Genomic DNA, 13,588 nt, shown 5'->3' on the forward strand with positions numbered 1-13,588 from the left:
CAACAGAATGCCAAGACCGGCTCAAGGTAGGAAGGGCCACGCGGCTACATATCACCAAAGTAGCCACAATACCGCCAAATCCCACTGGCGTCCATAACAGTATATTATAGCAGTATGAGTAGGTGTGTTGGAATAAAAGTAAATAAATTTGATTGTTGGTCTGCCGCACCCCTGTCGCGGTCGAATCTGACCCTGAGCCGATGGCTAGCCGGCGTTGCGACAGGCAAAGGCGGACTTAACAAACGCAGCGCTGCGTGCGTGTGCAGCAGTGCGCAGTGTGCGTTTTTTGAACCCTGATTAAAACACGAGACATAAACTTAGTTTCGTATCAGCCCTCGCACGAATTTCCTAAGAAAAACAAATTAAACGTAAGCATATAATTGAAGATATGAGAATAAATATTTTCCGATATTTTGTATTGAAAATCGATTAATTTCAAATATATAGCATTGAATATCACATCGGTCTTTATTCTATCTGTCCTTAACATCGATATAGCATCGATGTCGCTATATTGTCGCTCATCTCTAGTATATGCATTCCTTGGGTTTTATGAATTGAATTTATTTACTGAATCTTCTGGAGATATAACAAATAAAAGTGTTGTCAATAAATGTACTATACTATATTTTATGAAGAACTGTGTTCCCTTATAGTGCTAGACCTGTACGAACATAATTTTAGGTGTTTGACCACTGAGTAACACCAACATAAAAACTGCATATGTAAATACCATATGTATATACATTTGTAAATCATATACAACAATCAAGCATAAATCGTTCAGAAATCATTAACATACAAATTGAATTATACAACATGAGTAAGTAGTATAAATAATTATTAGGTGTTTATTTCTAAATACATACATACATTTTATAGACCTTTTTTCTAACTGGGACCCGCCCATGTTAACTATTAAATCCGTACTCCAACTAACTACCCAAAACAAATAAATCGTTTTTAATGAATACTTGAAAATAATAATATAAATATACATACATATATAGGCGGTCACCCCCCTTGAGTGGCGGTGAGTGTCCGGCCAAGAGAGTTCACTGTATATACAATTTTCCATCGAATTATTTACATACAAACATATGTATCTATAGTATATGTAACTATAGTAGCCTTATCTTTAGTTATACATAATAATTTTGCGACTGAGTTTTATGAATGCCACTAGAATTAAGTTCAGTAAAAATTTTAAAACGGGAGAATGCTAAACGCGACTGTGAAGTACTTTTGGAAAGTTTGTTTTATGAAGCAATGCCTTTATGGGCAGTACTGACGCAACTCTGCAGTGATGGAGGGAAATAAACTAAGATTGCGTTGCATTGGGATATGGAGAGTCTACATACAAAGTTTTGTCAATGGACACATGCACCAGGGAAAACTGATCACTGATCAGTAAAATTACTGATAACAGATATATGTATTTTAGTTATAGCAAAATAACTTTCCGATATTTATACTCTGTACATGAAATATACAATAGTATATTAGGTTTTCGAGAGCTTTAAAATGTAACAGGCAGAAAGGGGCGCGGCAGACCCCACTAAGTATATATGTACATATATTCTTCATCAGCATGACAAGGTGAGTCAATCTGGCCATGTGTGTCTGTCTGTCTGTATAAACGCAATGATATTAGAAGGTATAAGAGCTAGAATAACCAAATTTGGTGTCCAGATTCTCCTAGAAAGGACCAGTTTGTTCATTTTTTCCGATACACCACCCATAAGTAATTTTTCATAACTCCCGTAATTCTTGGAATTTCGAATTCAAATTTTGTAACTATATCCCGTGATTATGTGTCCGTATATTAAGTGCCATTCTGATAATTCAATTGGAAAGAAAGTATATCCATAACAACCCAACAAAGTATATAAGTATATTCTTGATCAGGATGACTTCCATTCCTTTCTTGTTGCATATGATCAATGTCTTTATTTACACGGTTGTGTCTGAAACCAATCTCCCGTGTAAAAACAGAATTAGGTAAATAACCAGTGCTGCCATAATTTTTTGAGCAAAAACAGCTAGATTGCCAAAAAAAATAAAGCTAAAAAAAGCTTAATCCAATGCAAAATAAGCTAAAAAACAGGCCGGCTTTAAAAGCACTATTTTCTTGGTTACATTTAAGAAATATATGTTTTAATGTTTTCATATTAATTCTATATTCTTAATTGATAATTTATAATAATAATATGAGATTCTTGTATAAATAATAATAGAAAATTCACATTAAAATCAAGCTAAAAATTCTACAGTTCATCTAAACTCACTGCCTCTCCGTCACCTAGCCCTCGCTTAACGCTAACTCTTTTAATGCTAACTCGGTCTAACGCGATTGCAAAATTGCTACCTTTCTCTTTCAACGCGGTGAAATACCTAGTTCTAACGCGATTGACAAAATCGTCGATTATTGCATGAGTAGCTTTGGGTAAAGTATGTATCACCACACATGACATGTGTGTAGAAAAAGGGAAGTCCCGCTTTCTCCACAATCAGAGTAAGAATGAGTGCATACTCATAAATAGTTACTAAGGTGAGCAAAACTTTATTTCTTCAGACGCGCATACAGTAAGATTAAAATTCTTGTGATAAGTGAAATGGTTTAACCGTTGAATGAAATAAAATGGTATAAAGTTAATTATACAAATTGCAGTTTCTACATGGCAACAAAAGAAAATAAACCATATAAGGAGAGCTGCTATGAAGCTTTAAGAGCCACTAAACAGTCGAAAATTACAGATTTTGATGCCACGCAAGGGGAGCAACCATATAAAAAATGTTAATTACTAAAGCTGCTATAAATTCCACTAAATGATTTTTTATTTTAATACATATGTGTTCTCTTTTTACTTTTCAAAACTTTTGCCATTTGAATAAACCTTTTTAAGTTTTTGAAACTAATAAATTTAAGCACTAAACAACAGCTGCGGGCAGCACTTGAGCAGCGCTGTAGCAGCAAATATATTTATGGCAATAACTTAAAATTAAAATCGGTCTATCATAGTGAAACTTGGCATACGGCCACATAATAACAAACTGGGGGTATTTGCAAAATTTTAGTTCGAAATTCGAAGAATTGCGGGAGTTAGAGAAAATCGCAATTTGCATGGGAAATGGGGGAGGGAGGGAAATTCCAAAATACACATTTTCTGCGTATTCACATAAGGCATCTTGGAATTTTAATTTGATATCCCTAGGTCTTATAGTCTCCGAGATATAGGCGATTATACGAATGGAAAATCGGGAAAACCCCCATAGGGGGGAAGTGGGGGGGAAAATCAAAAAAATAAAACAAACTCGTAGCGTACACACATAAGGCATATTTGTCCAAAATTTGGTGTTTCTAGCTCTTATAGTCTCTGAGATCCAGGTGTTAATTAAATTAAATTAGAAGACATGTTTATGTTGTGTTTTAACAGCATACATTTACATCACGTGCATATGCGTGTATGTATGCAGCATAAAGCATACAGATCCTAAATAAAGATTAAAGACAGAGAAAAAAAAATTAATTTTAAATATTAAATTAAACTAAATAAAAACAAGAGAGAACGCTACAGTCGAGCAAGCCCGACAGTGTAATACCCTGTACCCAGGTAAACTTCCGTCACTGAGTTATATGCGCCCATAGCAGCAGCAAAAAGAGGAAGAAGAAGAGCGAACTTGCTGCTGCAGTTTGGGGGGGTTGTACTGGCGAGGATTTGTTTTGCTAATAACTTTTCTTAGAACTGACCGAATTGAATTTATACAACAGTAGACAATTATATATAAATTATGTGTGCAAAGTTTGGTTTAGATAGCATTTGAAATGTGGACGCTATTGACGAAATTCTGTAGCGGGGGAAGGGGGGGAAAATTAAAAAAAAAAACATAAACTCGTCCTTACTCGGACCTAGGAGAATCTGGATGCCAACTTTGGTTATTCTAGCTTTTATAGTTTCTGAGATCCTCGCGTTCATCCAGACGGACGGACAGACGGACGGACATGTCTAGATCGATTTCTCTCGTCATGCTGATCAAGAATATATATACTTTATGGGGTCGGAGATGCTTCCTTCTATATGTTACATACTTTGCACAAACCTAATATACCCTTTTTACCCTACGGGTACAGGGTATAATGATTTAATACATACATACATAAGGGTACAAACATAGTAAGTGCTGAGTTTAGGCTGAAGACGAATTGCTTGCGTTGCGAGCAAGGTGACAGTTTTTCATAGTGAAAGACGAGTTCGATGTGTATTTCGTTATTCACAATTATTTGTAAATATCGTTGATTTATTCTCGATGGTCGATGTTCTTTACTACTTGTCCATCACTGAATTTTCATTTTTGTATCTTATATACAGTGCTGTCATTTTAGCTTTTTCCCCGCTAGATCTGACTTTTTTTGAATGCCAGAGCGAGAAAAATTCGAAAATGGCGGGTTTCGGGAATTCTAGCTTGAAAAAAAAGTGTATTTTTTTTATTTTTGGGAGTGGGTACATGGTACTAAAGAGTTGAGCTCGCTCGACTCTAGCATTTCTTTCTTGTTTTCCTTGCAAAAATAAGTGGTTTCTGGTTTCTTCCTTCTACTTTGAAGGGTCATCGTTTTACTTTTAAGGTTTAGTTTGTTATTTTGTTTGTTTTGTGTTTTATTCATCAAATTTTGTTAATCTTCTTGACGATTCAGGTGTAATCTCGTTTAGTTTCTCTTGATTCTTCTCCTGCGATTCGTTAAAATGTCACGATATCCTGCGGACGAACTTGGCGAGATGCGTGGAGCACCGATCAATTTTAGAACAATTAAGTTTGGTCCCTATTTTGATCGGGAGTTTCGGGGGACTCAAATATTTGTTGACAATAGATCACGACGTATAGGCGTTTAGTGCGTTTCTTTCGTACGTCGTTGGACCCTGCTCGGGTTCCAAATAATTTTCAACATATTCAATTCAAGTTGTTTTAAGACTAAATTTACAATCTTAAGTTTTGTCTTAGGCAAGCGACGATGCCAGCGGCGCAGCGAAGCTAGCTGGCTGTGGTTATTTCAGCGACGTTAGCAGCGGTGCAGCGAAGCTTCTGTTAACGGTACTTGAAAAAGTATGTTGAATAAGTATGTTTGGTGTTGCAATGTGATTTTGGTCGACTGTTTGGGTAACTGAAAATAGCGTGTGGCGGAAGCCGGTGAATCGGTGATCCAATTGTTTTTGTATGTTCAATTTATTTGTTGTTAAAGAATGCAGTCAAATTATACAGTCTTAATTCTACAAATTTATTTATTTATAGTTAACAAAGAACTGCTAACTTTACAAGAAAAATAACAATATAAACATATTTGTATACTAAAAGAAAGAATAAGCTGCATAGTACATATAGGCATTTCCACAGAAAAGTCTACCACCACCAAAAGAATAAAATATAACAAGCAGAATTTCTAAAATTTTGGCATGGCAGACCCCACAAAGTTATATTTTCTTGATCAGCATGACAAGACGAGTCGATCTACCCCTATCTGTGTGTCCGTCCGTATGATTAACTAGATACCAAAGACTATAAGATATACTATAGAGAAACCAAATTTCCCACAGAGATGCCTTTGAATTTCACTCCTATGAGGGGTTTTCGGAAACGTTGTTCTTATAATCCACTATATTTCGGAGACTATGAGACCTAGAAACACCAAACTTTAGTTGAAGATGCTTTATATGAATACGCATCATTTTTATACTCTGTACATAAAATGTACAAGAGTATATTAGGCTTGCGGGAGCTGAAAATGTAACAGGCAGAAGGAGGCGTGGCAGACCCCACAAAGTATATATATTCTTGATCAGCATGACGAGACGAATCGATCTAGCCCTGTCTGTCTGTCCGTATGAACACCTGGATCTCAGAGACTATAAGAGCTAGAGACACAAAATTTTGCGTTATATGTATACTCTGTGCAAGTTTGTTTTATTTTTTTGATTTTCCCCCCACTTCCCCCCTATAGGGGTTTTTCCGCAACCCCGTTCGTATAATCGCCTATATCTAAGAGAATATAAGACCTACAGACACCAAATTTTAGTCCCAGATGCCTTATGAGAATTCGCAGAAAATGTTTATTTTGGAATTTCCCTCCCTCCCCCATCTCCCCTGCAAATATATATTCTTGATCAGGGTGACAAACCGAGTCGATATAGCCATGTCCGTCTGCCTGTATGACCGCAAGGATCTCAGAAAGTATAAGGCTTAGAATAACCAAACTTGGTATCCAGATTCTCCTAAGTCCGAGAAAGTACAAGTTTGAGTCTTAAAATTCAAAAAAAATATATATTTATTTTTGTTGTGGGAGTGAGTACAGGCTATTTCAATACGGCTTCAATTTGCGAAGGAAAACATGTCGACTGTTCAATCTGACACTCGACCTAATGTTTAACTTTCAGTTGTCTTTACTGATGAAAAACGTTTTATTTTAGATGGCCCTGACGGATTTCAATACAAGTATCACTATTTGCGAAAAAATGTGCCATATTTAAGCCGAGAAGGTGGAGTCATGGTGTGACTTAATTTTTATCGATCAGAAAATGAACGGCGAGCGCATCAAAGCATTGTTGGAGTCCGTATTTCCAAAATTTAATGATCTCTTCGGACCAATTCCTTGAATTTTTCAACAAGATAATGATGTTATACACTGCCTATTCATAACGCTCGAGTAGTAAAGTCGTTTATTTGGAGTGGAAACGTTAAAATCATGACCTGGCCACCATATTCTCCAGATTTTAACGTAATTTAAAATGTATTGTAACGACGCCCTGGCGACCATCACAGGGTGTCGTCACTAGAGAAGGACGGCGAGGTGTAGTTCTAAGGAAAAGGAAAGATGTATATATATAAACGGAATGTGAACAAGTAGAGAAGCTAACTGTGTCCCGACTTTGAAATACTCTGTACATAGGTGTATAATTATTATGTTTTTTTGTCTCGTGTGCCTGTGCAAAATAGTAACACCAACAACAGCTGCGGGCACTGCTTGGTCATATGTACATATATGGCTATAACTTCCTGTTAATTCGGCCTACCATCATTAAACTTTGCATACAGACTCATAATCACTAACTGGAGGGATTACCTGAATTTCAATGAAAAATTGGGACAATCAGTGGGAAGGGAGAGAAATTCTAAAATACACATTTTCAGCGTATTCATATAGAGCATCTACGATGAAAATTTGGTGTTCTTAGGTCTTCCGAGATATAAGTGATTATACGAACGGCGTTACGGAAAAAAAAACATTATCAAGGAAGAGGGAAAAATAAAAAAAATAATGCAAACTCGTATAGCGTACACTCATAAGACATTTTTTTGAAAAATTTGGTGTCTCTAGCTATTATAGTCTCTGAGATCCAGGTGTTCATAAGAATGGACAGTCAGACAGTGCTAGATCGACTCGTCTTGTCATGCTGTTCAAGAATATATATACTTTGTGGGGTCTGCCACGCCTACTTCTGCCTGTTATATTCTGCACCTCCCGCAAACCTAATATACTCTTGTACATTTCATGTACAGAGTTATAGAATACAATTATATATCTTGCAAAACTAAGCATAACTGTGAAATAATATATTAATAACAATAATATGTGAACAAATAACAGAAGTTACGATATTTTATAAAAATCTTGTAGTAGATCACATGGTGGGTATATGTAGAAAAAAAATCCTTTTATACGAAAATTCCTTTTAAAATACGAAACTATTGTGCATGCATTTGAAACGTCCATTACCAAAAGGTACGGGTCCGGCTAAGAGATGTTTTCTTTCAAATTTGATGTGTTTATGCATGTCACGAGGTTATCGTCCAGCCAAGAGAGATAATGTCCGCACAAGAGAGGCGAACTTGCTCTAAAAAGAACACCAAAACGAATGTTCTAGAAAAAGTGTCCGGGTAAAGGAGGTGTCTGGTTAAAAGAGGCGTGCGTTAAGGGAGTTTTCACTGTATATTTTTTTAAGCAAACACACTTAGCCCAGCAAAGACGGGCAAGACCTGCTAGTTCTATATAGAATCGTGAAGAGTCTACATACCAAGTTCGGTGAATGTGAATGTGTAAACCGTTTCCGAAGTCGAGCCATTCATCCAGACAGACGGACATGGCTATATCGGTTCGTCCCGTCATACTGATGAATAATTTATATGCTATATGTCGTCGAAGATACGAGTACTTCCTCTTCCAAGTTACATACTTTGCAAAAACTTGATATACCCTTTCTACCCTTTTATTACATTAACAAATGTGAGGTGCCGATACAAATAACAATAAAAATATAGAATAATAATACGGTATAATTTCAAATTAAAATAAAAGAAAGCGTTAAAAATAAATGTGCAATAATGTTATAAATGTACAATAATGAACAGTCCTACGAATTGCCAATGATGGACGGTTTATGAGCAACAGACTGCGAGAATACGATGGCTAACGAAGGTTGGGCTGGGATCACGTAAATCAGAAGGAATTGCTTCTGAACAGTTCCAATACGTTCCTGATGTTATTAAACTGCGGACACCAAATACATAAGCAGCATTTAATCACGGGTCGTACAAGAAAAGTGTGAAGGGGTCATTAAACTCCTTGGACTCACCGTCGGCCAACTTTTTTCCGGCCAAGGGTAGTGTCCGCTTAAGGGGATAGAGAGATAGAGACACCAAATTTTGCACAAAGATGCCTTTTGTGTGTACGCTATACGAGTTTGTTTTATTTTTTTCATTTCTACAATTATTCTACAGAGTATTTCGGGACACCAATTTTAAAGGAACTTATAAAATCAATGGAAGATGAAATAAATAAAGGCTTAATTGGCGATTTAATATTTGAATCCGAAAACCAAGCAGGTGGATGACTAATCAACACAATTTATCTGAATTTGTAGACTCTAATAATTAAAAAAAAAAATCACTGGGCAGGTCAAGAATATATATTGAAATAGATAACTATATGAGCAGGGCTGTTGATCCATGAATTCATGTGATTAAACGTACTTACTTGAAAAAAGCAACAAATTTTAAATTGCTAAGACATATGTATATATGTACATGCATATGTACTCAATATCCCTGTCAGCGCTGCAAACAAGTGAACGAGTTTTTCTACTTCTGAACAAATTTTAAATAAGCGGTTTAATATAGGTAAATAGAATAATCTTTCTTTTAAAAATAGTCGTGCTTATTATGGATTTATGGTTATAACAAGTTCGTGTTCGGCCGTGTAAGGAACAATTTTATTCGTGCGTGCGTGTTTCTAAAACTTCATTTAGTGGCCGTGTCAGGCCGTAAATACCCGGCCCATGCCCATCTCTTGCACGTATAATTTAAATAAATACATTGAGACTTGTTTTGTACTTTCGGGTATAAGGATTTGAGCTCGCGAATTAAAACCCAACAGTATGTATGTAAATGTAATTAATTTATTTTCGATTTTAACGGTAGTAGTGTGACTTTGTGTCTTTGTGAGTTTAACATTTAAATCTGAATCTACATACATTGCCATGTGGCAATTTTTGTCCAAACATAAAAGTCTCACAAATGTTTGAAAGAAAAAACATATTCATATTCCAAAAGTGCCTTCTTTGTTATGATGATTTTCGATTAAAAGTGAGATGCTAGAAAGAATATGTGTGTCCATATTTCAGATCTACTAAATATATGTGTGCCGTTTGTATTTTAAATATGTGTTGTTAATTTTAATCAACCCGTACTATTCTTGTTACAAGCGCACGACCACAGCGATGTTCCGCTGTACAAAGTGCGGAACCAAGACATGGCCAGTGATCGACTGAGAGGTCAACGTGAAGCCATTTTGCTCGAAACAAACTTTGAAGATGATGGTGTGATGACCCGTGCTCACAGCAATAGTGTATATAACGGGTTCAGCATGCAGAATAGACGACGCAGCTTGTATCGTTCGGACCACTCCCTGGAAAGGTATACAGACCTCGTCAGTAAAGGTAGGAAAGTGGGCAACTGGCGTCCACTCCTAATATTTCGTACAGTTCTGTTTCTTTATTTCAATCACTGATGTTCTAAATGGCTTACATAAAACTGCATTTTGTAAAAATTTCAACATTTGGAATGTTCCTCACATTATATATAATTATTATATACAAGAGCAGCCCTAAATGTTTATACTTATATGTGTATATGTTAACAATGATACAATAGCATAAAACATAATTTTTAACTTCAACAGTTCATTCAATACGCTTTTGATCGAAAGTAAGTAAACTCGACTCCCAAAGTGCCGAGAGCTTTCTCATGTCCCATTTCTTGCTCAAAATATGGCAAACGCGATCTTTAGAAATCTTGATGATTTTATGACACTAGGACATATAAGCACTAAAGAGATATAATTGCTAACTTTGAGTTGAAAATTCCAATAATTACGAAAGTTATGAAAAATAACTAATGGAGGGGGAAGTGGCGGGTGTATACGAATAAACAAGAGAGAACGCTACAGTCGAGCAAGCCCGACAGTAAAATACCCTGTACTCTCCACAAAAAAGAAAAATTTAAAAAAAAAATTTTTTTTTAAATTAAATTATTTAAAAAAATGAATGTATTAATTAATTAAAATTAATTAATTAAATTAAATTAGAATACATGTTTATGTTCAGTTTTAACAGCAGCCATTTACATCACGTACCTATGCGTGTTTATATGCGTGTATGTATGCATCACAAAGTTGAACCAAAGCAGCAACAACAACAACAGCTGCGGGCACCGCTGCCGACAGAGCTGCAGGCAGCGCATGAGCAGCGATTTTACTTATGGCTATAACTTTCTTCAGAATTGACCTATCATGATGAAATTTGGCGCACGGACACATTAGTACTAACTGGATGTACCTACCAAAATTGATTTCAAAATTCCGAGAATTACGGGTGTTATGTGCTTTTCTCTAACTCCCGTATTTCTTGGAATTTCGAACTCAAAATTTGCGAATACCCCCAGTTAATGATTATGTGTCCATATGCCAAGTTCATTATGATAGACAGATTTAACAGGTAGTTATAGCCATAAATATAATTTCTGGCCAAGCGCTGCCCGCAGCTGTTGTTGATGCTTTGGTTGACTGCTAACATGCTTACACAGACACGTATATACGCGCGTAGACATACATACACTCACATAGACGTAATTGCTTTGTAAATGTGCAATTATACACCCTTTACCTGAGGTCGAATACCGAGAGGTAAAATCGATAAAAATTTGTTTATTTTTATTAAATTTCTATAATTGTTCTAAGTACATATGTACAGATCATTTCAAAGTCGGGACACCCGACTTTAGCTTTTTAACTTTTTTTTTATGCACCCCGCAATTCCCCGCTATTAGTGATTTTCCATAACTTCCGTTATTCTTGGAAGTTTGATCTGTGGACAATTACCTCATGGAAAGAAGTATATGTGCATAGATGTTTTTTTAAATAAAAATATTAATTCAGTAATTCAAACTATCAGGGGTAACACAGAAATCTCTTACGCCCAAGTTTCGCCTCAAAACCAATTCTCGGTGCCACAGAAATGGGATGTTTCAAATCTTGTTTGCTTTGCTAGGAGTGTTGATTAAAAACACTAAAAAAGACATTTTTCCAAATGAAAATAATCATTGGAATATATAGTAAACCTTATAGTTTTTCTGAACAATCCGCATCAAAAATATTTTGCATTTCCTACGTAAATATTATTAAATTAGCAAATTACTAAATGCATACTTAAAACACCAGCATTCACACACAGCATCCAAAACAACGTACAATAGAGATGCCCCATTGGCCCAAATAGAACATTACATTTTTCGAACATCACATTTTGCTGAGTTAAGTCTAAAGTTGTGAGTCAAAAGAAAGTTGAAAATAAAATATATATTTGATGCAATTCTTGTTTCAAATAAGTACCACATAACTGTGTATTAATTAAACAAATTAATAAATTGTGTGTCGCCGATTGGGCAAGTCTGTTTGTTAGCGAAAATGTGAACGGTCATAAACTGCTATTTGAATATACAATACGGACCAGGGAAACAAAATCTAAGTACACTTTTGTAATTTCTGAATTCAATTTCAAATACTAATTTTTGCAAAACATAGATCGCCACAACAGGGCACAATTTTGGTATCCAGGTTCCCCTGAGCCCAAGGCAGGTCAAGTTGTTTTTTATTCTGATTATATAATATAATAATTTGTATTTAATTTAATTAGTATAATTTTTTAAAATTAATTAAACATTCTTTTTTTTTCATTTTTTCCTTTTTGGTGGGAGGTACCGGGTATTTAAGAGTTGAGCCTGCTCGACTTAAGCATTCCTTTCTTGTTTTTTAGTTAACATAGTACGTTACAGAATTTTAACAGAATTAGTCGGTCAAATGTACTCGTCGACAGTCAGCTGTTGCTGGCAGCTGAGTACGTTACAAGATTTTTACAGAGTTAGTCAGTCCAATGTGAGCATCGACAGTCAGCTGTGTCTCACAGCTTTCTTTCTTTCGAAGTTCTGTGGCACCGACGTGTTTTTTGGGAGTTTTCAAAAACAACTGTAGCCGAAACCACCGCAGTTTTCTGTGGCACACCTGTATATTTTTATACCCTGTACCCGTAAGGTAAAAAGGGTATATTAGGTTTGTGCAAAGTATGTAACATGCAGAAGGAAGAACTCCGACCCCATAAAGTATATAAATTCTGAATCAGACATGTCCGTCCGTCCGCCTGGATGAACGCAAGGATCTCAGAAACTATAAAAGCTAGAATAACCAAAGTTGGCATCCAGGTCCGAGAAAGGACGAGTTTATTTTTTTTTTTTTAATTTTCCCCCCTTCCCCCGCTACAGAATGTCAATAGCGTCCAAATTTCAAATGCTTCCTAAACCACTTTGCACACGTAATTAATATATAATTATCTGTTGTTGTTTAAAATTTTATTCAATTCGGTCAATTCTAAGAAAAGTTGTTAGCGAAACAAATTCTCGCCAGTACAACCCCACCAAACTGCAGCAACAAGTTCGCTCTTCTTCCTCTTTTTGCCGATGCTATGGGCGCATATACCTCAATGTCCGAAGTTTACCTGAGTACAGGGTATTTCAGTGTCGGGCTTGCTCGACTGTAGCGTTCTCTCTTGTTATATCTGTACCCGTAGCGTAAAAAGGGTATATTAGGTTTGTGCAAAGTATGTAACATGCAGAAGGAAGCATCTCCGACCCCATAAAGTATATATATTCTGAATCATCATGACGAGAGAAATCAATCTAGACATGTCCGTTCGTCCGTCTGGAAGCTGGAATAACCAAATTTGGTATCCAGATTCTCTTAGGTCCGAGAAAGGACGAGTTTATTTTCGGAATTTCCCCAATTATTAGCGAAACAATTTCACTCCGGTACTACACTCACAAGCTACAGCATCAAGTTCGCTCTTATTCTTCCTTTTGCTTTTGCTAGAGGCGCATTTACCTCAGTGTCGGAAGCTTACCTGGGTACAGGGTATTTCACTGTCGGGCTTGTATTTGTATTAATTTGTAGTTCTTATGATTAGATTGAAAAATATAACACAAAACGTTCAAATGG

At 36.0% G+C, this 13,588-nt stretch overlaps 1 protein-coding gene across 4 annotated transcripts in view; it reads left to right on the forward strand.

Moving 5' to 3' along the window:
• The first annotated feature begins 561 nt into the window (after nt 1–561).
• Nucleotides 562–13,588, forward strand: part of LOC115628160 (neuronal membrane glycoprotein M6-a) — a 34,797-nt gene continuing 21,770 nt past the window's right edge. The window contains exons 1-2 of one of the 4 annotated variants that reach the window (XM_030524132.1): nt 562–823; nt 9,750–9,983. In XM_030524132.1, coding sequence (XP_030379992.1) covers nt 820–823; nt 9,750–9,983 — 238 coding nt within the window. In that variant the 5' untranslated portion in view covers nt 562–819. Of the gene's footprint in view, nt 824–1,310; nt 1,348–9,749; nt 9,984–13,588 lie in introns of those variants that run through there. The other 3 variants (XM_030524133.1, XM_030524134.1, XM_030524135.1) reach the window with 3 other exon arrangements.

Source organism: Scaptodrosophila lebanonensis, unplaced genomic scaffold (assembly GCF_003285725.1).
Source record: "Scaptodrosophila lebanonensis strain 11010-0011.00,11010-0021.00 unplaced genomic scaffold, SlebRS2 tig00000110-arrow-arrow-pilon, whole genome shotgun sequence".
NCBI classification, from domain to species: domain Eukaryota; kingdom Metazoa; phylum Arthropoda; class Insecta; order Diptera; family Drosophilidae; genus Scaptodrosophila; species Scaptodrosophila lebanonensis.